Genomic DNA, 26,583 nt, shown 5'->3' with positions numbered 1-26,583 from the left:
CACCCCTGATGCTTCCCTGAGTTTAAGGAGCTGAGTAAGTGGTGCCTAAAATCGGTATCAGTTCATTCTGAGCAAGGTTTCTATAGCTTGAATTTCCTGTGGCTTAAATGCCTTTTAAAGCTGAGAAACAGACCAAAGAGTCTAAAGTCACCAAAAACACGTAATGACAAGTACACATGGACAAATGTGGTTATCCACACTGAATATTTATGTAGCTTCAGTAATTATCAGATTGGACATGTTTCACAGGTTATCAATGAAGTCATTATCATACAAATACATTTAAGTCTTGCAAAAAATACTATATTTCAAAAGTGGAAATTTTTGCTCTCTTTGCGAAAGCATGTAATATATAAGGAGATGATATTTCTCCTTAAAAACCAATAAATATCTTCTGAGAAGATAACCAGAAACACTAGGTTTGGAATGTCCTTAGCTGTGGATAAGCACAAAGTCTTAATCTGCATCAGCTAAAACGGCCCCAAATGCTCAATCTATACCCTCTTTTCACACATACATAGGGCAGCAGGTTTGCTTACCCATCACAAACCCCAGACAAACCCTGCAGTAATCACTGCACGTCACCTTCATGCTTTCAGCCCCAACAGAGAAACCCTGACTGTGTATTTGCCCAGCATCATCACAGGAGGTGATTTCTGTCTTGAAAATACAAAATTGCTTCGAGCAATCTCCTGAATGAAACTGCAAGGAGCTCATGCAAATCTCCTACTGAGACGCACATTTCCTGATTTCGGGATTGTGACTGCTCAAAGAATCTGTGGGTATTTACGGAGCATTTAAGATACAATATTCTTCCTCTTGGAAGTTGCTGATTTTCAAATCTAAACCTTTTTGCAGTCCCCTGAGAAGAGTCCTATGAAAAGCAGAAGTGGTTATCACAGTCATTTAGTGCCTGTATTACACCCCTCTGCAATACAGAAAAAGGAAACATGTTATGGATTACAGGACAATCTAACATACAACTTATTCTTCCCAGATCAATGATTTCTACTATTCTATAATAATGCATAGAAACAAAAGTATCTGCAAAGTTTGTAATTGCTTAAATTCCATCTTATGCACAGTACAGAACTAATCTCATTTGTTAGAACTGTCCAATTTTGTCACTTTGATAACACAGTAAGTGAACTTAATAAACATACTACAGAAGACGTAGAATAGATTTATTCATACCAGAATAAATGCAACATAAAGCAAAAACTGCAGTGGGGTGGCAAAGTGTAGCATTGGCAAAAAAGAAAGAGGACTTATCAACACTGACATAATTATCATAGCTGGAATTCATTTTTGGTTTGGCCAGCCCTGTTATCAAGTGCAATCAATGACAAAGCACCTGACTTCCACCCATTACACACATTACTAAAATGACTCTGTGAATGCCACAGCCATTAATTAAAGTAAATAGCAGGGGAAAAAGAGTTGAACAGAAACCAGGTTTTTCTTTTGAGGTACCTCATTCCCTTTTGTAGAGATGTGGAAAATCTTACACATTTCTAAATTACCAGCTTATAAGGAGTCAGGCAATGTATTAAACTTCCTCTGGACATAAGAACACAGCAGTACAGATGGAAAAACGGTGGTGACAATGATGTACAACTGGGACTGCATGTGCTACTGGGAGAACTGGGAGGACTAGAACTCTGTGAGCCTTATATGCACACCTTGCCCCAAACGTGCTCACTCAGCTCACAGTTTTGGTAGCAGCATGCCAGGGATAAAGCATCTAGCAGCCTAACTCACAAAATTCTCAACAAATTCCTAAATATCCTCAGTCCTTAGAGCCTAAAGGGACCAACTTTAGTTACTCCAGACAGCACCTTTCATCATGTAAAGCCTTTTTGATCTTAAACCTAAAGAAATGTGGGATTGTTTTGCCAGGCACTGTGAGGAACATAATTCTGGAGGCAAGGACAGCAGAGTTTTCATTTGTTTAGAGAACGTGAGAGTTAAAACAAACATCCTTTATTAAATGCATTATCAATCAAATGCTGACATTAACTAGAGAACAAGCAGTAAAGAAAGCCAAAAACAGCCTTCTGGTACTATGAGTAAATTTTGCTGCAAAAACTGTCCCGTGAAAAAATAATTAATGTCATTGTACCTTGGCTTGTGGAAACACAAGACTAGTGGAGACTGAGTAATAAAAGCAGTTCAGAGCATTACAAATTTCTACTTTTACTTTCTTGAATGCACTCATTTCAGAAAGTATCAGCTCATTATGGCCTCGGGGCTACTGGGAGTGTTTAGGGATACGTTACCTTTCCCAGGTCTGTCACCAGAACCACTGAACAAACAGCTCTTCAAGTTCTGATACCAGCCCAGCCCTTTCAGTAACACACACAAGCTATGTAAGATACCAATGCACAGTCAGCCTTTAGGCTGACTTATGTACCTGAACAATCTCTTTCAATGGAATGGTTCATTTATGCAATAATGGGAATCAAGTTAAAGATGTTAGTTTTTTTTTTAACCAGTCATTTTCCATGCATTTAGAGCCTTTGTGACAGTCTCCAGTAACATTCGAAGCATATACTTATATGGTTTACATAAGGAAAAATACTGGAAAAAAAGGAAATGTGTGTCAACACACAGGAAACTCCATCATAAAGCGTTTCGAAAGGAGATGTAATTTTGCCTCTTTGATTTCTTTGCAAATGTATTCTGGAAAAACATTACTATTAACAGGAGAAACTTCTGTCTGATTTTTAGATATAAAATCAAATGTATTTGTTGCTGTTTGTTCTTTCTTCTTTGTTGCTGTTATGTCCCTTACATAATCATCTCCTCCACACACCTTCACACATTCTAACAGCGTAGGAAGGAATTTAAAATTAAGGATGTCAGTAAAAGCAAACAACCTAAGATTTGATCCAAACTAACTCTTAAACAAACTGCCTGGAAGGCTGGTGAGAGTTGTGCATATGTTATATAGGTCAATGCATGAAACTTGCTTATTTTAGATAACATTTTATTCCCCAAAGGGAATAGTGAGACAAACCCAGACATAATCAGAAAGGGAGAGCCAAATGCAGAATAAAGACACTGTCTTCAGAGTCTTAAGTAAAACTTTTTTACACTACCCAATATCCAAACAGTGGAGAGGTTTTATTAGGTGAAATTAACAGTATTTCAGACCCTCCCAGAAATCCTTAGTATTTTACTAACCTAACTTTGGACAACTACGTTACTGCCAAGAATGTTGCTTGTAAATGGCCTAAGAAAACCTCTGCACATACAGTAAATCCATCTGAACATGAATGTTATTGGAAGCTTTTATATCAAAGGTAAAATTTGACATGTATCTTCCAAACCATTTTGTTAAGCTGAATGATTGTTAGTAGTGGGAAGAATCTGGAAAGAAGTTGAGGTGAGAATTCAGTTTTTAGCCTGTAGCCATGTAGTAGTAGTTTGCTAGGAGAGACTGGAAATAACACCTCTCAGCCTTATTTTAAAGCACTGAAAAAAAGAACAGATTTTACCCTTGGACCGGCAGCTTCTCAAGACAGAGCTTCTCCCAAAGGAACTAGGAACTCCTTCAGAAAAATAGTTTTTGTCTCTGCGTGACACAACCTCCACTGATGAGCTGTGATTGCACACATACACATAAGTAAACAATCTTCCTTTGGTCAAGCTGCTATTCCCTGAAGAATAAAACAAACAAAGCCAAAATTACAGTGCATCTTCAGAATAAAATCCACATCTATTCTGGCTACTTGATCGCTGTTGCATGAACTGCAACCTGGACACAGCACTCGCTGTTTAAAGCTCTGCCTTTGTTCCCATCCACAGGTAAGGGGGGTAACTCGGTTTTTCTCTGTGAAGCATCAGAAAGTGCAACATTTAGTGGGATTTTTGACAGCCTGGCACACGTACACACCTTCCTGAGGGCAGCACTGCTGCAGCCAGCCATGCTGAGCTTTCACACGCTGTAATGGCCACTCACTCCTTGTCAGCACAGGGTTCTCACAGACAAGCTAAAACACTCCACAGAGTACAGCTAAAAACGTTTTCTTTGTCATCTCTTCTACTTCCATATCTCCATTCTCTGTTAAATAATTTGTAAAATCATTTTATGTACTACCCAGTGGTACACTGGCCAAGTACAACCTAATAATGTTGGCTTTGGCAGCCCTCCCTGGCTCCCTTCCTTTTGCAGATGTAGATTGAAATTATTCAGCGGCTCTGCTGGCAGCACAGCCCCAGCCAGAGAGCCACTGTGGATTGGGAAGGGCAGTGCATGTGGGACCAAGCCATGCTCACATCCATCACCATCTCATTGTCCACACCTGTCCCAGGAGTGAACGATGAGGGGAGCAGCATACAAAATTGTACAAGCATACAATTATACTAGATTATGTCATGTTTCATCATTTATATGTATATAGATAGATATCTCAATATCTTTTTCAATGGAATAAAAATAATAAACCCCTCCCTTCCTCACAGATACCACTTTGTATTCCTTGCAATTGTAATACCAAAAAGTGTCACACCTCAGACAGCTCCCCGTGGTCACTCATCAATGCTGGTTGAAGCTGCAGTGCCAAGGTGTGGTTCAGTTCTCCTAATGTTAATAGTATCAACTTTTTCCTCTAACAGTCTGCAATGTTGAAAGAAATGGCTCAGTTGAAGTTCTTCTTAATAGGAACACAGACAAATTAATCAGAATAGAACTTCCAACAAGGTGTCTTCATTAGTCATGGGATTTAAAGCAGCTTCCATCGCTAAATAAGATTTTGTCTGATTTAGAGACACTTCTGAGGTCACAATCTGGCACTATTAGATATGTTACAGAATTACCCGAAGGCCTTAATTCTCAAAATTATATTATAACAAAAACAAAATACCAAAAGGCTATGTTTGCACACTTTACCTACAGAAATTGCCACAGACTTGGCAAGACTTACGAGCAAACAGAGCAAAATGTAAAGCTTAAATTTTTCATATTTTTTTACTAAGTTTTTTCATAAAATTACCAAATATGAAGACAATGCAAAGAAAATACAAGTGCAAAACTAAAAGATATGCTCAAAAATTGAAAGAATAAAAGTTCATGACTCCAAGATGTTCAATCAGTAAACAGGGAATTTCTTCATGCCTGCCTTTCTGAATTGAAATGAAATAAATCTGTGATTATTCAGCCCAAAAATATTCTCTGTTAACCTGTACTTCAATAATGTCCCTGCTACTGACAAGAACTGAATCTAAAATACTGATCTCCCTGGTTGCAATAAAACATTCACTCAAACTGTCCATCTGCTGCCACTTGTTTATATAAAATGGACCCAGAAATCCAAATCATCATCTTACCGTCAGGAGAACCTCTCTGAATAATTTCTCACTGCAAATTTATCTGGAATTGAAGTTGCTTATAAATATGCTGGTCAATTCTTTCATCATTAATCATCTTACTGTACCAAACAGATCCTAAGAGCAAGTGACTCTTTACAATCTATTTACAATGAGCTCAGAACCAATTGATTAATTACTTAAATTAGAAAAGGGCACGAAGCATGGGGAAATTTCTGTTGGTTTTGCCAAGGAAGCTTATGAAAAAAGAGCGAGAATAATTTGTTAGATAACATTTAAACACTTGTACAGAAAACAAACTAAAGCTGTAATCCTCTGAGTCTTTCAGGATCGCATTCCAAGCTTCCCGAAACATCTTCCCAACTGGCACTTTTTAAAATAACTAGAAAGCCTGTCAGATTAGCATCATCTTGAACACTAAGATCTTTGCTTCATGCCTGATCCCTACAAAATATCGTTTAAAATGGCAACACCACCAAGGTATGTTCAAACCACTATAATTACCCTTATAATTTACAAGTATTCAATTAAGAAATGCATTTTAAGAGTTAAAAAACTTGCCAGTGAGTGTAGTGAAAAGGGGAATTTAATAAAAGTTACAACTGATCAGGTATTGGAAAATCTATAAACTGAAAACAGGTAGTCTCAGTTTATCTGCTGAGCAGGGGAACAACATCAAATAGGAGCATGAAGAAAAGCTGCTCAACAGCAACTGGACACATGGCATGGATGTGTAATAAGTAATAGTAGTAGTAGTTTAAATTTACTCATCAAATTAGTAGTAGTAGTTTACTCATTAAATTGTAGTGCATGTTATATTCTTATATACATATATATGTTATTATAATCAATGTTCTGTTAAGATTGGGAGACTGTAAGTTACAGAATGGTTAAGCTAATAGTCATGCAGCTTGCAATTCTTAAGCTGGAAAGACAAATTATTGTGCTTTACTGAATAAATATTTTTGTATCTTACTTTTATAAAAAGCTTATTGTCTCATAGCAAGCATAAAGTAATGGAGGGAAGGACAAGAATCAAAGAGTCAGGATCGAGAATGATACAGAGTATCCAAGATGGACATCTGGAGATGCCTGGGCACTGAGCTGCACACTGGGCCTCAAGGTCTAAGGACTCATTGGAACTATGGACAGGAAAGCACCTGGCAACTGAGACGAGCCCACAGAAAAGCCAACCAGAACCAGACCTGCAAACTCATATCCAGTAGAAGGAGAACAAGTAACAATGGGAGGGGAACTGATAAGGGAATAAAAGTTACTGGTTTTGCCTACTGCACTTGCGGGCTGTGAGTGGAGCAGGGGTCTCCCCAGCCGCCCAGCATGCTATTTTGCTTATTTGCATTTTCTATAAATCTTCAATAAATTTTTATTACTATATTTCAACTCAGTTTCATTTTACTTATAACAGATGTAATGCAGAAAAGTGGGAATTTTGGCTGGGTATTGTGTTTGTTTTGAACTGGAATAATATATTTGCTCAAGGACATTTGACTTCAGTATTTGATTTCCACATGGTCAACTCTACCTGACAAAGTGCTAGCACTGATTAGAAAAACCTCAAGGTTTGCAGGGTCAGACTTCTCCAGTAAAGCTGTAACACAGGCGCCATGGCAGATGCCCTGGAAGATTGAATGGCTGAGAATGAGAGCACACCCCCCCTCCTCAACAACTTCCAGACACTGGGACACAGCAGGAGATCATTTCAGTCACTGTCATTCTGTCTATACACGGACTGTCGTGTCACTGAGATCCAAACTAGAAACAAACACGTGAGAACAGAAAACCAGGAATCCATGCAACAAGAACTAAGAGCTGCCACATTGTGTAATACATGTAATATATACATGTTTTAACTCTTCCTTTCATCCGAGTGACACAGCAGTGAAGAGCCTGAACAGTGTGCAACAATTGCTGTGTCCTCCCAAAAACACAGCCATTCTGCCCTTCCTCCATTCTCCACTTTTCACCTCCTGAAGATTCTGACAGTTGCCCATCATCTCTGGCCTTTTAGAGAAAAACAGTTTCATTGAACATCTCTAAGATATTGTAAGATATTTTATGATAAAGAAATAAGTTTATTTTTTGTTTGATGGGTTTCTTCTGAATAAAAAACAAATCCCTTCCACTTCACGCTGGAAACATGATAAATTTCTAGTGTTTACAGAGGACAAACATGTGCCAGTGCTCACATAAGGACTAAAGTGTCCCACATATTTTTTACCTTTCTGCCTAAATACGCTTTACTCTACAAGCGTGCTTCTGTAAAACAACAAACCTGCCCCTCCCGTACAGAGAGAGCAAAGAATGTCCTCTCTACACCTTGCAGCATGAAGGAGAAGCGGTGGAGCCGGGGAGCACCGTGGGAGGAGGGAGGTGTGTGTGGGCAGGAGCAGAACGCTCCTGGCTGCCGCAGCTCCACGGAAAGAGCAGCAGCTGAGTCACGGCGCGGCCTGCCCCGTGACGGGGATTTTCTCGAAGCTCAGACACATTTCTGTGATGATTAATTTTTCCTTTTCAGAGGACTGAACCTTAGAATTTATGCAAACACATCCTTATTCCTTTTGATGGTTACTGCTATTCCCCTTCCCCCAGGATCTCAACTCAGACTTTTGCCCAAATCCAAGGATGAAATAAAATACATTTTCATAAAAAGAAGTGAGTGGAAATTTCCATGTCCACTAATTCTATGCAAACAATTATATTTATTTAAATGTAAAGTATTTGCCTTCTACTCAAGTAGGATTTGATACAGTTCAAATATGAATGTTATATTAATCACAAAATCTTTACCAGACCTGGAAATTCAGAAGACACATCCAAGCCCTGAACTTCTTATGATATAACTGCTTTGGATAAAACCCTCTGCTTTAGAAATGTAGCAAATCTGTTCCAGTGGTTTGCTACAATGGAAAAGGGGTAGCCTTTGCTGTTCATCAGCCATCAGGAGGTGAAAGGTTCCTCTTCTGAAATGTTTCTCAAATGATAATCAAAGGGAAAGAAAAAAATTCCAAAGGCAAGATTCAGAATTGCGGGAATTATATCATCATCATAATAATTAAAAAAAGGCAAAATTCTTTTTTAAAGCCAAATGAACAAAATATGTTTGTTGCCACCCAAAGATCTTTAATATTTAACATGGGAAACACAAGACTGAAGCCTCTTTATGATTACTCCACTGAAAATTCTGTGTTTGTGTATTTAATTCTACGTTTGCTAGATGCCCACAGGGATAAATACGGTTTGCTACTCATTCTAGATGTGTCTGAAAAGCAGCAAAGAAATAATGATAAACAATAATTCAGTGCAGAAACTGTTTTTTGTTTATTTTGAATTTCACTGCTTTGTAGAATGTCATTGTGTCCCACAAATACAAAACCTACTAAAAATACACTATTAAAAGTCAATCTTGGTGCATATACAGGAAGCTTAAAAAGCATTTAAAAAGAATAATCAGAATGCAATTCAAATTTTTTTAATTACTTTACATTATAAATTCATAATTTTCCTACATTTTCAAGTATTACCCTGCTTTACACTATTTTTTTTTCAATTATTATTTTATAACCATGAAAGAAAGCTCCCCTTCAAGCCCCCCTCAAAGAAAGCTGTTGCTGCAGCTCTGTGGCACACTGGTACCCAAAGATGCAGACGGGGAATGCAGAAGTAGAAATCCAGTGCCATCATGGCACAGGGAAGTGCCCACACACCGGCTTGTCACGACCTGGGCAGGCTTGCAGCACCTTCAGCCACCAGCAACAAGCTGGGAAGGGGCTGGAGCAGCAGGAGGGGCTGAGGGAGCTGGGGGGGCTCAGCCTGGAGAAAAGGAGGCTCAGGGGGGACCTTCTGGCTCTGCAATCCCTGACAGGAGGGGGGAGCCGGGGGGGGTCGGGCTCTGCTCCCAGGGAACAGGGACAGGAGGAGAGGGAACGGCCTCCAGCTGTGCCAGGGCAGGGGCAGGTGGGACATCAGCAGGACTTTCTGCCTGGAAAGGGTGGTCAGGCACTGGCACAGCTGCCCAGGGAGGTTTGGAGTCCCCAGCCCTGGAGGTGTCCCAGGAAGGCCTGGCTGTGGCACTCAGTGCTCTGGGGACAAGGTGGGGGTCGGGCACAGGGAGGACTCCACGACTGGAGGTCTTTCCCAACCTCAGTGATTCTGTGATGATGGAATTGTGGCCTGTGTGGCAGTTTCTAATTCCCTGTGGCTCGCACTCCAGTCAGGTGAACTCTCACACACGTTTGCCTCCAGTGTTTTATTTCGTCTGTATATATGGAGAGAACACGGCTCAGCTGGGCAGGTATCTCTGACCAGGATTTAAGTCCATATGCTTCATTTGATGGAATTTCTCACTCACATAATTCTTTATTGCTAAATTTTAAAAAAATAAATAAATTGAGATTTCTAGGAGTTCCCTACATCTCCTCACCTAAAGCATTCCTGACTTGTAAGAAAAGTAAAAACCAAAAAGGCAAGTAGAGGTTTGCCTGCAATTCCTGTATTTATTACAATTAAGTTGTGCTGTTTCTCTGTAATTTCCTGGGTCAATACCTGATGAACAGCCATAATTATCATTTGTACTAACTCTGCCCATCTGTGCAGAACTGAAGCCTTACTCAAAGTTGTCCAACTCTCAATTTCATCCTGTTCCTCATTTATTTTGTAATTTGTAACACTGTGCCCTACAATTCAAGCAAACCCTGGGAACAAATAACAGGTTCAGGAAAGCCCTGCTATTTTTGACAAGGTGAATGAGCTGTTCACTGCATTCCCCAGTCTGCCATCAGGGTTTGCTTGTCCAGTAATTCTTGGCCTTAACTGCAAAATACAAGCATTTGTTTATAAGTGTTATTACTTCTTCCATATTATTCTGTGCTTAATCACAATCCAGAGTTAGATGAAGAATTTGAGATTATTAATGGACCTTTCTTCTCCATGAGTACCCTGCAATATACTCTAGAATTTTAGCACTTACTCAATCTGTCTTCTCAAAAGCTAATGCTGCAATGCTAACAGCATGCAAAAGAAAACAGCATGAACAAATGGAAGTTGATGCAAACTTCAAACATTTTCCTATGAAAACAGGGTTTCAATATTTTTCCAATGTACTTATGACTCACTAAGTAGAGGTTCAGAATATTAGATAATACAGTAATCTATTTCTGTATTGTGCTATTTATTCACAGGGAACAAACTATGACCAAATTGCTCCCAAATTCTGCTTTACTACTGAAACTACAAGATGTTGTTACTACCTCCGAACCAGTGTCTAAATTTAAGTACTATACACGTATTTCCTTAGTTTTATTCTTTTATACAGCAAGATCATGAGAGAAAATCTGGTAAGTCATTTTGGCTTTAAGGAAAGAGTAGATATTGGGATAAAGAGCAGCATGCATGTGAGCTAATAACAGGTTCTTATGAATAAATACTCTAATGAAATAGGAGTGATGATACTTTTCCTTTGATACATTTTGTTAAAGAGGAAAAACTAATTTCACACAGACAGCAAGTGCTCAAAGAGAGAACCCTGAATTATGACAACCAAAATGCAGTTGATATTGTAACTTAAATATAAGGCAAAAAACTAGGATGTTCAGATACTGAATGTATTTCAGTGTATCAATGGTGAATTGAGTGTATCAGTAATGAGTGATGAAAATTTTAAAATCCATTTCTACAGCTTGACCAAGGACAATTTATTCCAGCCCATGAAGCTTCACACCCTTCACAAAAGGCCATGTACTTGTAATCACTAAGAGCTAAGGCCCAAAGGACTCTGTGTGAGACTGGAAGAAGGGAAGGATGAGAAGGGGAAAGCAGAAAAAATTCCAGCAAAGCAATCTGTCAGTGGCTAAGCCACAAACAAAATGCAAGTCTCGATCATTTGATGTATATATTTTTTTCCCAAACAGATGCTACTGCTGTAAACAGACGTACAATTTCTCAAAGTGAAAAAGGAAAAAATTAAACACATTTATCCTACCAAAATCCTGGAGAGGGGACTTTTTAACAATGTCTGCACTAGCTGCAAGGATACTTTATTTGGAAATCAGAAAGGTACTTCCGAGGAAATGTGTTTCAATAATGGCAAATATTTTATTTGTTGGCAATCACTTTAATGTACACTAAGAATTATGTTACTCTTCATTCTGTGATGATTCCTTGATGCAAAAGTCTACACTAAATTTTCCATTATCTTCCAGTTTTTCCATATGAAGACTCTACTAAAAAAGGAAGGTGAAGAGGAAAATGATTTCCTAGCTGGAGATTCCCCGTGGACTCTGCCTGTCACATCCTTACATGTATTTGTACTGCTGTGAAGGGGAACAGACCCCCAGGTGATTGCTAATGGCTCGTAGGAAGGGAAGCTGTGACAAATGTCAGGATGATCATGGAATGGAGCTCTCCCTGGACACGGAGCTGTGCTGGATCCACAGCAACACTCCCCTCAGTACTCTACATTTGGCCTAATACATACTTTTAATTGCTTGAAAGAGCTTTGGAATTTTTTTATATATATATTTTTAGGATTATTTCATTTCCAGCTTACACTAGAAATTTATAAGCAGAATATCACCATTTATGTCATAATAATTAATGTCATCAATTTTACCTATTTGAAATAAAAGATGGCAAAATAAAGTCAGGAATAAACTTCTCTGAATTAACTAATCCCTAAGAAGTGGTTTGAAAGAGCTCTTTTACAAAGCAACAAGTAGTAAAAATTTAATGTCTAATCACACTATTTCTTGAGAACATCATTGCTATCACATGCAGATCCTAAACTGCCCAGGTGGGAAAGTACAAGAGTAAATAAACCCAGGAATTGTGGCAGAACATGCCTAATCACTATTTTATATCTTTCACTGTCACTTCCAAGCCTCCAAGGTACCTTCACCCTAAATGTTCAATTTTGGTTTCAACATGAAGGGTCAGATTAGAAGCTGCTAATAAAAAAAGACTATGACATGAAAAATACAGGTACTTGGAGCTTTCCTCTTCACCTTTTCCAAAGAGTTTCACTAATGCTTGATTCAAACAAAAGCAAGTTCTAAAATATTCTTATTAAATAAAAATTTCAACTTTTTAAATAGTTCTAGAAGTTTGGTGGGATTTTTTAACATTTTTAAGCTGACTGCACATGGACTTCAAAATATGTAACAGTATTAGTGAAGACAGCTGACAAAGAGAATTGTGAAAGACAGTAACTGTGCATTGCTTCACCCCAGTTTAATTTGAGTTTCAACAGAAAAAAACCAACTTACTCTTCTTGAATAGAATAAAAGAAGCTACAGAGGCAGGTCCTGAATACCAGAATCTAAATAGAAGTTTGAGTGTATTAAAGATGATTGAATATTTATAATTTTAACTATTTGATCAAAGCTGTTTCTAATCAATTTATTTTCCATTTACAGACTTACAGAACTGCTACTGGTCTTATAGTCATGGGTTTTTACCCTGAGTTTTCAGGCAATGTTTCAGACAAAACTGAAGAATTTGTTCTCGTTATGCAGAACAATTTTATGCCTTGGACAGCTCTTCCAGGAAAATATTCCTGATTTACTGCAGAGACACAGAGATGTACACATCTTTACACACATGCATGTTAAGCTCCCTGTTCTTGATGCCCCAAATGAAATTAGTCCTGTCTGCTAACAAGATTACGAGATTACCAGTCAAAGTACACAACTCAGTCACGCAGCAGAGATGGTGACTTTGATCAACTGTGTGTTACAACAAGCTGCTTTTGCTGATTAGTATCATTTACTTGGATTTATATATTGCACATAATCCTATTTTGCACCATGAAAGTTATTTGAAGTCCCCAAAGTGAAAATATTCTCATCTTGAGGAGTCCAATGTCTAGAATTAAAGAATTTCTAGTCATCTATTCAAAAACTAGTTTAAAATACAGACTTATTTAAGAAATACAAAGTGCCTTTCTATTCTTGTAATACTTCTTCAAAGCAGAAAATTTGGAAGAATCCAACTAGTAAATCAAAACTTCTGCAGTGTACATGTCCTGCATTTCAGGATATGGGAAGTATTCTGATTTCTAAAAAATTGTCCTTTACTTACTCAAATTTTCTTTTTGCATCTTTTAATATTTTTTTAAATAATTTTGTAATATATTCTAAACCTACTAGTTATGGTAATAGGATGATTACTCATTACTTGTCCAAACTACAGATTTTAAGATGACTGCATCTTTTCAATGGCCCAGCATGTTCATGTTTATTCGTTCTGATCATAAGATAAAATCACACATGAAAACTTTACTATCCTTTATTCTTCTGGGGCTATCTTGTGCAACATCAGTAGTTGCAGAAGTGCTGTGACAGACCTGCAAGCACAACAATCCAGTAGCCCTGGCTGGGGCAGCACCCAGACAGTGTCCCGGCAAGGGGACAGTGTCCTTTCCTGGAACGTGGCTCGGCACTCACTGCAGTAAGCAATAATCACTCCCCTACCACTGCATAAATCCACAGGCAGGGACACAGCCTACGTGTGTATGGTACAAGAATCTTGGATTACAATTACACATTGCAGGTGATGGAAGATTTGATGTTAGAATATCTGAGTTATTCTGACCAAAAATCTGAGCAATGAGAAAGGCAGCAAGGTTGAAATTTTTCGAATTCTTTGAATTCTTCATCCAATAATTGAAAAGAGGCCAGTAAAAGGAGTTGTTAAAAAATTATTTACCAGTTTTAAGCATTATTGCCTTAGGTAACAGCTCTGGGTACAAAGAACCCTGGTAACATATTTGAAAAGTTATGGCTCTCTCTTTAAGAATTCTGGTGGTGTTGGATGAAGGGTTGGACTTGATGATCTCAGAGGTCCTGTCCAACCCATCTGATTCTGTGATTTTATGATTCTATGATTCTAACTTCTGTTTGACTCTCAAAAATAAATGTTTTCTTGATATCAATTAGGTTTTCTTCCTTTCAAACACTCAACTGAAAATTCACAAACTGGAAGGAAAAAGCCTTGAAATGAAGTAACGTTCTCTAAACCTCCCACTGCTGTTTGTCAAACAGCTGCATGCACAAAGTCTTCTTCCCACCCTGACAGACAGACAGCAGCTCGCCACACGTTTTTCAAAAGGCTGAAACCAACACTGGAGCTCTGTTCCACAGAAAGCATCGTAAATTCATTCTAGACCCCTCAAACAAGAAGAGACTAACAAACATTCAGGAAAAAGCTCAGTAACAAGCTACCTCAAACATAGCAAACCAGAAAATACAAATTTAATTATTACAGGAGATTCTCACGAGACCCATTTCCAAAATAGCTGAGTGACTTTTCACTGGCACAATGGAAGAGCCTCCTTTTATTCCAGTGCAACCCAAAAGCAAGAAAACTACAACCACAAATTTTTTTTCTATCTGGACTTTGCCCATCAGGGAAAATTCCTAAAAATTCTTCTTCAAAAAAGAAATTATACTTACGTGTACATACACACAAATACATCCGTCACTACACATACTACCAAAAAAGGAACCTTCTTATTGTTGTTTTAAGTCCAATGCCTGTGTATTAAAATCTCATTGCAAATACTTAAAATATTCTTTTACTCTAAAATTTTAGAAATACTACTACTGTAAGCACTATTGTCATTTATTAATATATATTGTATGCAACAATTACATAAGGCTCAGGAATAATAAATTTGGTTACCAGTTCAAAGACAAAGGCTTAATAAATAATTTTTTCTAATTAAAAATATCCCTGGGGTTTTTATTTACCTTGAACAGTGGATGGCTATAACTATTAAGTAAAACAAGTCCTGTAGTCACAGCACATTATTTAGCCATATTGCCACTCAGTGGAATTAAACATATTTATCATGTTAAAACCTTTATATCACACTTCCAGAATCATAAATCTGACATGGTGGCTTTTCTAATAAAATGGTTTTGGTCCTACAAAAGAAAGAAACCTTTGACATTTTTTAAAACTTTCTTAATGACAAACCATGGTGAAGTGTGTACATACATAAAGAGCTTTCACTGGAAATGATCTCCAATGCAAACCAAACCATTGTAGCAAACTCAGATGTGGGGAAACAGTGCTCAGTCTTCCTCTCTGGAACCATCCGAGTTCACCAAATGTGAGACCAAAGATACTGTGACTGATCTCAGACTGGAGTTTAATGTACTACATTTGCATTGTTTCCGTGGAATTATAATCAGTTTTATTAGTAAGAAATCAGAAGCAATGAAGAAGAAATGAGGTTAACCAACACAAACCTGAAGTTAGGCACAGAGCTACGTATACACACACCACGGGAAGGTCAAGTTGCTTCTTTGGGTTTAAGCTAGAAAACTTCAAGGAATTCCCTTTAAATCAAAACTAAAATAGGAGGCATTTTAACTTCTGCTTCCTCCCCCCTCCCTAGGCTTGTTTTTATCCCCCCCACACAGTCACCCCTGGTTTCTCCTGCAAGAAGTCAATCTTACCACAATAAAGGATCTTGGCGTCTGCACACACCTCACCAGGAAGCAGTAAGCATGGAGACTTCAGGCCCTACAAACCAGGCAATTCAACAAAACAAGGCAATGTTTCATAAACGATGTAAGATTGGCAAGGTCAAAACTGGGAGACAGCAGCACTTCTTCATGAGAGAACCACTTTATTTTCAGATATGCATGGAGGGTATCTAAACTCACACTCAGTTCTGAAATCCCTACTCAGAACGTTACAGGGATGAAGGTACTTTTGACTCCTAGAGACAGGGACACATCCACACACAAACCTAATTTGGGATTTATTACTAGTCATGCCACAGGCTTTATGCCTTCTCAAAAACACCAAAATAATTATCTCCTAATTAATTCAACATGAGAAGAGGAAACGGCCTCCAGCTGTGCCAGGGGCGGCTCAGGTTGGCCCCAAGGAGGAATTTGTTGCTGGAAAGGGTGGTCAGACATTGGCAGGGGCTGCCCAGGGAGGTTTGGAGTGCCCAGCCCTGGAGGTGTCCAGGGAAGGCCTGGCCGTGGCACTCAGGGCTGGGGACAGGGTGGGGATGGAGCACAGCAGGATCCATGGGCTGGGAGGGCTTTTCCAACCTCAGTGATTGTATGAGCTGCAGCAGCTCTCCAGTAAGCAGCACATATTGCTGATAGTTTGGTTTATGACTGTTTATGCTCAATATTTATGATTTATGAGGAAACCATACCTCTCACCTCTTTAAAGAACAATTTCTGAGCTTTCATCTGTTCATTGTCAGATTCCCTAATGCTTAGTCACTCACAGTTTATTTCTGCAGAAGTAATATTTTTTTAAAACGGGGTTTAGGACAGGAAATTATAGCAACATTTTTTCCTAAATGTCATATCAGTTTTGTTTAATCCATTTTCCATTTTAAAATATAAAAATACTTTAATAACACATAATATGTAAAAAGAAATAGTTCATTAAATTGAAGAAATCTACTAGTTTATATAAAAGCACTTTATGTGAGTGCTTTAGAACAGAATGAAAATATTTAAAATATTTTATATGGGGCTCTGATAATATTTTATCTTTTTTTAATCACCTGGTAAAAATTCAAAGAAATGTGTGTATTTTTAATTCTTTATAAGAACTTCTACAAGCAATCATGTGTTATAAACACCAATATCCAATTGGCTTATAAGGCTATAGAGACAAAATAATTAATCAAGCTAGGTCAAACACAGAACATCTATTAAAAAAAAGCTGAAGGAAAGTGCATTTAATGGTTGTACCAAACCTGCCTTTTCTAACAACTTCCACCACCTGACTGGCTGATGGTGGCATATGATGAGGGGCAAAAACAGGTCATCACACTTTATTAGGCACCAAACCTCTCAGAGTTGTTTGGGGTTAGAAAGGAAAATAGGGAAAGCCCATTTATGCCTCTATCTGTACTGGTGGGACTAAGTCCTTAATGTCTCTTTTCCTGCCCCCACCTCATCTGAGGAGCTCACAGGAAGTTCCCAAGCAAGCCCAAGCACACACGGGTGTTGGGAGGTGAAAATGAAGGGAATGGCGTTCCCAGCTGTTCCCAGCTGCACTTACACAACACTGTGACATCCCATTTGGCTTCTACCAGCTCCTGTCACAGGGACACAGGAAGGACACAGACAACCACAGTGTGCAAAGAAACCCAGGTTCTACAAACCTGGAGCTTTTCAGCACTGTCTACGGGACCAATCTATGAACAAATGAATCCCACTGGCATCTGCAATTCCCAAAGGAGCAAGCAGGTGTGATCTGGCAGCCCTGCCCAGCATGCTCATGGATGGGCAGCCACAACCACACACCCCTCACTATTCCCTGACACATGCAGAGGCACCAGGCCTCAGCTCCACCTGAGGGGAACTCTGCACTGCTCGAGACACCTGAAGGAAAACCAGAAACAGCCTTGTCAGATTTAAGAGTCAGTGTCTTCTGAATTAAACACTTCCATAACTTATGCTTACAAATGTATAAACCCTACTCACCAATTTTTTGTTAGGAATTAGTTAATTATTATTTGAGTGTCAGCCAGGTAGGGACACACCTCTGGTGACAGTGGGTGTGGTAAAAAGGGCAAAGTCTTCCTGCTTTTTGCAAAAGCTTAAACAAGTCTGCAGCTCTTGTCACCATTAAAACCTGTACCCCCAGCTGGCTGGCTGAAAGCACAGGAGCTGTTCTATGAGAACACCAGTTTGATTCGGCAAAGATAAAGCTGTTTAATTAGCAAAGGCAGCAGTGCAATCAAGCAAGCATTTTTCATTCTAGACCAAGGTATGACGCTGCCCTCTCACCCATAGGGGCTATGAAGTCTTATCACCTCATGGCACAATTTTTTCACTCCACAGGGTAAATCACCTCATCTTTGGAAACAGTATCATTATTGCAGGTAACATTTACTTCATAATTTATTGCTTCACTTATTGTTGTCTACAGCACTGCTTTCTCTGCCAAGTTATTCTTCTCCATTGTTTTCCACCAACAACTTTTCCACCTACTTGTAATTACCCTTTGCTGCTGTGTTCATCCAGCCAGGTCCAGAACCCTTCTGTGGAGGTTGTATATGGAAACCTGACTGTTTGTCAGTCTCTTCCTCAGACACAACTTCATACTCACATATTTTCACTAAGACTTTATCATGTTTTTAAATGCAGATTGCAGTGTACCTCCAAATGTACAAAAATCCCAAACATCAGCCTATTTCAATGATATTTAAGCAGATTTCCAAGAGCTAAGGTAATGCAATTATGTGGTATTGCATACGAATTCTTCCATGGGTGATTTGCTTGGTGCTATTAAGAACTGGGTACTAAAACTGCATATACTGAAGTCACTGCTTTAAGAACCTATGGATACTGCAGGAATAGTTAGCATCAGTCTTTTGCTTTCACCAAAACATGTACAGTATTCCAGTGTCCTACAGTGTCTGCAGAATGGCCAACATCCATTTAGCAGAGACAGCTCAGAATACACGAAGTCCTCTAGACACACTTTTTCAAGATGAACAACAAGAAGTCTAATATTATAGGTTTTAATAATCTATTCTTTCAACAGGTTATAATTTGCTACTGGCAAACCATTATCAAATTCTGAATAGATTGTAAGTAGAATTTCTTATTTCACTTGGTTCTATAGTCTAAAAAGCAGTTTGTTATTCCTTTTAATTCTCACTTTAGTCTCATTACTTTGAAATAAACCTGCCTAAAATCCATTATTTCCTTGCCAGTTTTTCCATTTACTTTCTGTGAAGGCAAACTTTAGAAGAAAACATTGGCAAACCTTTTTTTTCTAACACAACTTATTCAACTAAACATTTTATTATAGGTTTCATCAAGCTTCAGAGATATTTCTGTTATCTCTCCAAAGATCAAGAAAAGGAAAAATTCACTTGAATCTTGAGCACAGCGAACACAGGTGGGATGGGGGAGGACAAGAGATAGAATCTGTCCAACTCTATAGTCAGAATCTCGTATACACTAAGTTGTCTAAAATAACATTAGAGTCTGTAAGAGCTTGTTTAGATAGAGCAATACACAGAGTATGGAGGACAAAGTGTTTCCCACTAAGAGCTTTTTTAAAATTTTATATCTAGTCAAAGAGGTAATCTCTATTCCATACTGTGTTTCTCTATTTATACTAATATAGCCACGTATTACACATGACAGAACTGTAGATAAACAGAAAAAAAAAAATCAGCAGTTTTATCTTAGATCATCTTAAAATACCAGCACACACAGTGTCTGGTGCTGTACCAGCTGGCTGTTTCAGTGAACAGACACGAAACACAACTTGCACGAGGTTGCTGTGCACTCCAAGCTGAGAGCTGTTAACATGTCCCACACTGCAGAGAGCTCAGCTGCACGTCCTGCTCCTCACACCCTGCCCAGTGTGCACTTAAAATGTAAACCATGGATGAAGAACAAGTAACACAGCTCAATGAGCTAAACTTCACTGCTTTTTTTACAGTAAATGAGACAGAGTTCAGGATAAGCTTCACCTTGCTCTGTAGAAACCCAAGTGGTTTCCTTTGTGTGCCCGTGCCCTCCCAGCCCAGAGACACATGTGCCTGCCTCTCTCCTTTAATTGTGTTTTTATTTTGATTGCAAAAGCAGAGAGCCCTTAATGCAGAGCTGGAAACTGCAGTGTGTGCTGGGAAGTAGTACTGATCTAATTACCTGTTTTTAAGGAGCTAAGCATACGCTGTCTTCAAGTAAAATCTGGTTGCCAGTTCCTTTTTGGAGTGCTAGGGCCTCAATCTAAAGGCCATAACTACAAATAGACTGAAATGTCTCAAAAAGATGATTTTGAAATAGGAAATTTTCATATGAAGCAAAAATTAGCGAGAAACCAAAGTAAAATCTTTATCCCCGTTGCTCAGCTTCAGGGGTTTTAAGGAACTTGTTGCCTCCTTGAAAGATTACAGTGTTATCCCAAAGACAAGGTTACTTTTACTTTAATATTAGGAGCTTCTTGTTGCAAAAGGCATAGCAGCTGTTAATTAGCATTTTAAATTAATAAAAGCAACTTAGTATATCATGGAATCACAGAATATTCGGAGTTGGAAGGATCATCGAGTCCAGCTCTGAGGTGAATGGCCCCTACAGGAGATTGAACCCCTGACCTTGGTGTTAATTTGCACCAAGTTTTAACAAACTGAGCTTGAGTATTTTTTATTTCCCATAGAAAGTACATCTATCGATAAGATTACCTTTTCCTTACACTCTACATTTGGCTATTTGGTCAGTTTTAAGAGCTTAGACTCTTCTAAAAAGCAGACTTCTTACTCCTCTGCACCACCACTGTCCTTGCCTGGCCTTGCCTCCAAAGGTGTGTCACCTTCAGCCCCCCTCCCTCTGTGCAACCAGTGCCAGTCCCACGTGTGCCCATGCCCTGGGTTTCCCTCCCCATTCCACATCTGGCTCTGGACTTTATCCTGGTATGGTCTGTCTTGCCAGGAGGCTGCAAGGATGCTGTCCTTCTCCAGAGTCATCCCAGAGGACTGGAGAGTGCTCTGGCAAAGCACTTGCCCTCATTTATGCATTATTGAAATCAAATGATAACTTCTAAAACTGGAAAACTTGCTAACAGAAAACTTACACTGAATGCATTAAAAACTGCATTTACTAAATCAACATGTTACAACCAAATAAGATAAATGAGCATTCTTGTCCATCTGGAATAAGGAAATACTAATTAGTTATGCACAATGGAACCACTGAACAAACTGAATAGAAAGACTGCAGTGAATTCTCACGGCAGTGCATTCATGCAAATTGTTTGGTAAGTTATCCTACATAAAACAATCACACGTGTATTTTTAATTGAAACTGTTTCCCAACTTGTAGTAAATGCAAAAACCAAACCAAAACCAAAAAAACCAAACCAACCCCCCCCACAAAACCACAAGCATCTAAAAACAAAATAAACACAAAAAACCCCAACCAACCAAAAAACCCACTAAAACCCTAAGAAGCTCATGCTGCTTGCTTTATTACATTTTTGTATCATAAACCAGTGTTTTTCTGCACGATGACAATAGTGTTCATATTAAATACATTCTTGATGAGCAATGTTTCCCCATAAATGACTCAGTCATTTTAAAGCAGAAAGTTTGCTCTTCATATAACATTTGTCCCAGCCATTTGGGGATTATCTTTTGGACCTATCACAAGATGACTAACTACTGAGGCAGCAAACATTGAAAGAAATGTGTAATTCTCCAGCAGAAAAAAAGGGTACTGATACTTTTAACCATATTTGTGCTTAAAAATACAAGAACAAAATTTTCCATCTCCTTTTTATAGTTTCATCTTTACTGCCAACATGTTTTATATTCAATCTTTAAAGCACAGGACAGACTAAGCAATGATTAGTTTTCAATACTGAAACAGCTTTCTAAATATTACACATAAGCTTTTAATAAAGATAATAATCTACACACAGCATTTTGGCACCTTGCCACTGATGTACGGCCTCTCATCAATGGCTTGTTCAGCACTGAATATTCAGTACTTTTTGTGTACAAAACAAAATGGTTATTTCCTGAGAAAATGAAAAACATTTTAAAATAAACTTATCTAGCTGAAAATTTTGGACACTTAGTGTCAAAGAACAGTGACTAGGAAATCAGAATTACATGAAAAGGTTAAGCAAGCTGTCTAGGTTTTAATAGTCTCCTGGATGACCTTGAACAAATTATTTCATTTCTTAGTTTCCTCCATTTGAAAAGCTCTCAACAAAGATCCCTAAAGCTGTAAAACAGCCATTGTCATCTGCCACATCAAATCATCATTAAACCAGCAAGTGGTTCTTGAAGCTTTTCCCCAGCACCAACAGATCCACAGAGCACCTGCGAATCAGGCTCTTTTCCACTACATCTTTACATACTTTGTGAGGTTCTCAATCAGATATGTTAACTCAGAAAAGGGTTCTGGACATCAAGCTATTGAAAAGGTCTGTTCAGTACACACCTGCAGCTGAAAAGGATGTCATATTCAAATGCATATAGAATAGTCCTGAAAATAAAATCAGCTTTTTCAATGCCTTTATGTAAATTAATAGTACTGTTCCATTGAAGGAGTGTTTGCATTACAGGCCATCTCTTCCTTATGGTGCTGTTCTGGAACGACAGTGTCAAAGATAATTGGTGGAAATGATTGCTGGCTATTTGCTTCCACCTTAGGACCACAGGACCATTTACTGTATAGACTGACTAAGAGAAAGTCTTCCAGGAGAACCAGAACCAACAAAGACCACTTGTCCTGGATTTGTCTCTGACAGCTGACTACAACCTTCAGCCTGTTTTTCTGTTTTCCTTTCACTTGCCACTGAGGCATGTGTAAAGCTACAGCTGGTAGAGCAGCTTTGACATCATCTTATTTTGCAGTCCTGCCTTCAGAAGAAGATCTTAGAGGTCTCTCTCATCTAGGTGGCTGCAAGTTTCAGTGAACCTGTAGGATAATAATTATCTTTCACAGCTCTAACATGTATTGGATTGAGAAAGGAGGATAGTTTGACACAACAACTGTATTTTCTCTTTCCTTAAGAAGTCAGGTAACATGGCAAAAATATACAAACTAGCATAGATAAGCCAATTCTCCCATTTTTTGCCCTGTCCTATCTCATGAAAGTAAAGTAATTTTCAAGACTTGCATTAGGACAAACCTCTTAGGGCAAGAAATTGAGGAAAGATGTCATTGAGATCAAGATTATAAAATGCAAGCAACAAGTGAGCATTTGTTTCTATGTAGAATATCCCACAGGATTCCATTAGCCACAACAGCAACGCTGGGTTACAGAATCTCAGGCTTTGAGTCAATAGTTCATAGAAATAAAATATAGTAGAAATAAAATATCCCCTTGATACCAGAGTAAGAGAGAATATCCTTTGCTGACAGATTCCTCTGCCCCTGGATGAAAAGAGGATACTGAATCAACAGGATTTCAGTGTGATCCAGACCAAAATCCTTTGATTTATATTGAAACTGCAATCCAAAAGCAAAACATACACTTTCAATTTAAGACAAACACAATACAGCTCAAAGCATCACAAACCCAAATGCCCAGGATATGATCTTCCTCTCAGGATTAAAGTAAATCAGCTGGACTGGTTCCTTAGGAGGCTCTAGGAGATGATTTGGTGCTGTTTTTCCCATTATTGACAGGCTTTGCTCAGTGCATCACGTGACAGCAGCTCTCCCAACCTCCTCTTGCTAAACTGCACGGCAGTGCAGCACAGCAGGCAGGGGGCTGGAGTGGCCACAGACTGACACTCACCTGCTGCTAGTTCCAATCTTCCTTTTTCCCCCGCTCTGAATTATAATACATATTCCATTTTAGCCCATGTAGTCAAATACTACAGCAGACCAATGCATATCCATATGGACATCCATACTCCCAAAGGTATGGAACAAACTCTCCTGCCTGTATTACGAGAATACACAAGTATCCAGAGTTAGAAGGGACCCACAAGGATCATACATATATTTTTCAAAATTTATTTTATAATCTTCAGTTACAAAGTACTCGTTTCTTGGAGAGGAAAGAGCCAGTACAACAAATTGTTCTTTCTAGAACTAGTATGTATCCATGTCACATACTACGAAGGGGGAAAATAAATTCAAAAAAATTAAAAAAACAAAAGCAAGTAGGCACGAGCAACGTTGTGCACATTTGTCACTGCTGGAGTGCTCTTGGTGGCACTCACCATGCAGAGCTTTAAAAGCTCTACCACTATCAACAGATTGTGTTGATTTGGGGTGCATCTATAAAGTACATAAAAATGCCATGTCCACAATACACAGGATGGCTTCAGTGAGCATTGAGAAAATCTCTCTGAGACAAACATTGTGAACATATAGAGTTACTGAATTTCCCAAGCAGAAATCTGTGCACTGTAGAATATGAAATAAATAGATGTTTCTGCAAGGCAGTGAGCAGTGTCCATGGATGCATCTCCATGACGTAGGTACAGAGGCTGCCTTAGTCTGGCAGATACAACAACCTTTTTTTTTTTTGAAAAAGACAACACACACAGCCAACCACAAAACCAAACACAGAAGGAAAAAACCTGAAAATTGTAACAGGTAATATTATCTTTACATTAATAGCATATCTGCTATAAATAAAGGCTTACATTTTTATTTCAGGTATTTTATTAAAGTAGCATTTTAAAGCAAAATGGATAAATTGGATGAAATCATAGAACTGCACAAGTCCATTTAGACAGTAAGACTGTAAATTTGAGAAGCTGACAATAAAATATTCCCACAAAAAAACCCACAATCCATTACTGAATGATGTCAGTGTTATAAAAACATACCTGTTTTACTCTGTATTATTTTAAGGCACTGTTAAGACCTTCTATACTGTAATTAGTAAGAGCGAATGAGACGATTCACAGCTTGATGTGCAAACACACAGGGAAACAAGTGAGAGAAGGATTAATAGGAATATGTCCTTCCTATAAACCACAGCATCCACTGGAGCCGTTCGTGATAAACACGTCTGAAACAGCCATAACCTCTCCTGCTGGTACCAGCCAGGCACAGGAGAAACGAGCTGATGTACAAGTTTCAGGTTTTATAAATGCCACATTTTTAATGCTGATAGTGGAAGGAAAACACTCGGTCCAAATAAAATCTACCAAGTTAATTAATCTAACCACACGATTTCAAAGGGCTACGGTAGAACCCAGGGCTGGTCCTCAGTATCCTGAAGGACCTTCACCCGAACACGCATTTGAGACGCTGCCACAGAAACAGCGGGATCTGCGTGACAACAAACCTGCTCGTAAACATGAATTAACACACGTAACACTACGACCACACGCAGTTCCACGCAGAAAAGGTACCCAGGACACCTAAATCCTACCTGCCACTACACACGGGTGCTTTATTTCGCCAGAGAACACAGGATATGCTTTGTCAGGGCGGTAAATACGTTTTATTCAGTGTAGTGATGGAGAACAGATTTCACGGCTAGTCAGGCGCTCCGGGGCTTGCTGGTTTTTGCTCCATCTTCCAGCTGGTGAGGCTGCGCTCCAGCCCCCAGCGAGGCCAGGTGGGGGATGCTCTGGGCGGTGGGCGGGGGGCTCCGCCGGCCGGCCCGGCCCCCGCACCCGCAGCTTCACCCCCGGGGCCCGAGGCGCGTCCCACCTGCCCAGGTGAGCCCGCACCTGCCCGGGAAAGGATCGCGGGGGAAGGGACCGCAGAGAGGATGGGGGAAGGACTGGGGAGGAGGAGGAGGAGGGCGCGGAGGGGCATGCGGGGGCACCTACCAGTCCGTGTGCGGCTCGTCGATGACCAGGAGCAGCTTGAACTTTCTGCCGACAGCCGCGGAGACAGCGGAGGTCGCGTCCACCAGCCCTGCCGAGGCCGCCGTCTGCTTCACGGCGTTGGACAGGGAGCTGAAGAAGCTGCTGCCCGCCGACTGCTGCGGCGGCTGCTGCTGAGGGGGCGCGGGCTGCGGCGGCTGCCGGCGCTCCGCGGCCGGGGAGGCTGAGGCGGGGGCCGAGGAGCCCGCGGGAGGCGGCGGCGGCGGTTGCTGCGGCTCCGGCCGCTGCAGATCGGTCATGTAGCCATTGGGCAGGTTGGCGATGAAGCTGCTGTCCGAGAGCCTGCGCCGCAGAAAGTTCATCATCTGGCCGGGCGGGAGCGGCGGGGCTGCAGCGGGAGCGGGCGCGGGCTCTGCGATCCGCGATCCGCCGCCGGGAGCGGTCGCCGCCTCTCTGCGGCCGCGGCGGCGGCGCCGCCTCCCCCGGCAGCGCCCCCGCCCGCCGCCAGGGGGCGGCCGCGCGCGGGCCGCGCCGGGGGTGGGGCCGCGGCGGGCCCGGCGGGCTGAGGGGCAGCGCCGGCCCGGGGAGAGGGCTGGGAATCATCCCCGAGCTGCAGCCCCGGCGGGCTGAGGAGCAGCGCCGGCCCGGGGAGAGGGCTGGGAATCATCCCCGAGCTGCAGCCCCGGCGGGCTGAGGGGCAGCGCCGGCCCGGGGAGAGGGCTGGGAATCATCCCCGAGCTGCAGCCCCGGCGGGCTGAGGAGCAGCGCCGGTCCGGGGAGAGGGCTGGGAATCATCCCCGAGCTGCAACCCCGGCGGCCGAGCCGGTCGCCCCTCAGCGCAGCACAGGGTGTCGGGGTGGCGGTGGAGGGAGGGAGCGCTGGAACAGCCCCGACCTAGCCGAGGCACAGCGGCCAGCGCGGACAGCAGCGCTCGCTCCAGCCGGTCGGGGCACGGTCCAGCCGCTCCCCGTGCAGCCACT

The 26,583-nt window shown here is 40.5% G+C and overlaps 1 protein-coding gene across 1 annotated transcript in view; it reads right to left on the bottom strand.

The window, feature by feature from the left end:
* SYN2 (synapsin II) overlaps nucleotides 1–26,052 on the bottom strand; it is a 167,366-nt gene extending 141,314 nt beyond the window's left edge. Inside the window, exon 1 of the mRNA XM_050328274.1 lies at nucleotides 25,607–26,052. Coding sequence (XP_050184231.1) covers nucleotides 25,607–25,968 — 362 coding nt within the window. The 5' untranslated portion in view covers nucleotides 25,969–26,052. The remainder of the gene's footprint in view (nucleotides 1–25,606) is intronic.
* Nucleotides 26,053–26,583: the final 531 nt, after the last annotated feature.

This window comes from Myiozetetes cayanensis, unplaced genomic scaffold (genome assembly GCF_022539395.1).
Source record: "Myiozetetes cayanensis isolate MyiCay16 unplaced genomic scaffold, myiCay2020 scf39, whole genome shotgun sequence".
In the NCBI taxonomy this organism is placed as follows: Eukaryota; Metazoa; Chordata; class Aves; order Passeriformes; family Tyrannidae; genus Myiozetetes; species Myiozetetes cayanensis.
Note: the sequence above shows the minus strand (reverse complement) of the source record. Positions and strands in the feature narration are given on the sequence as shown.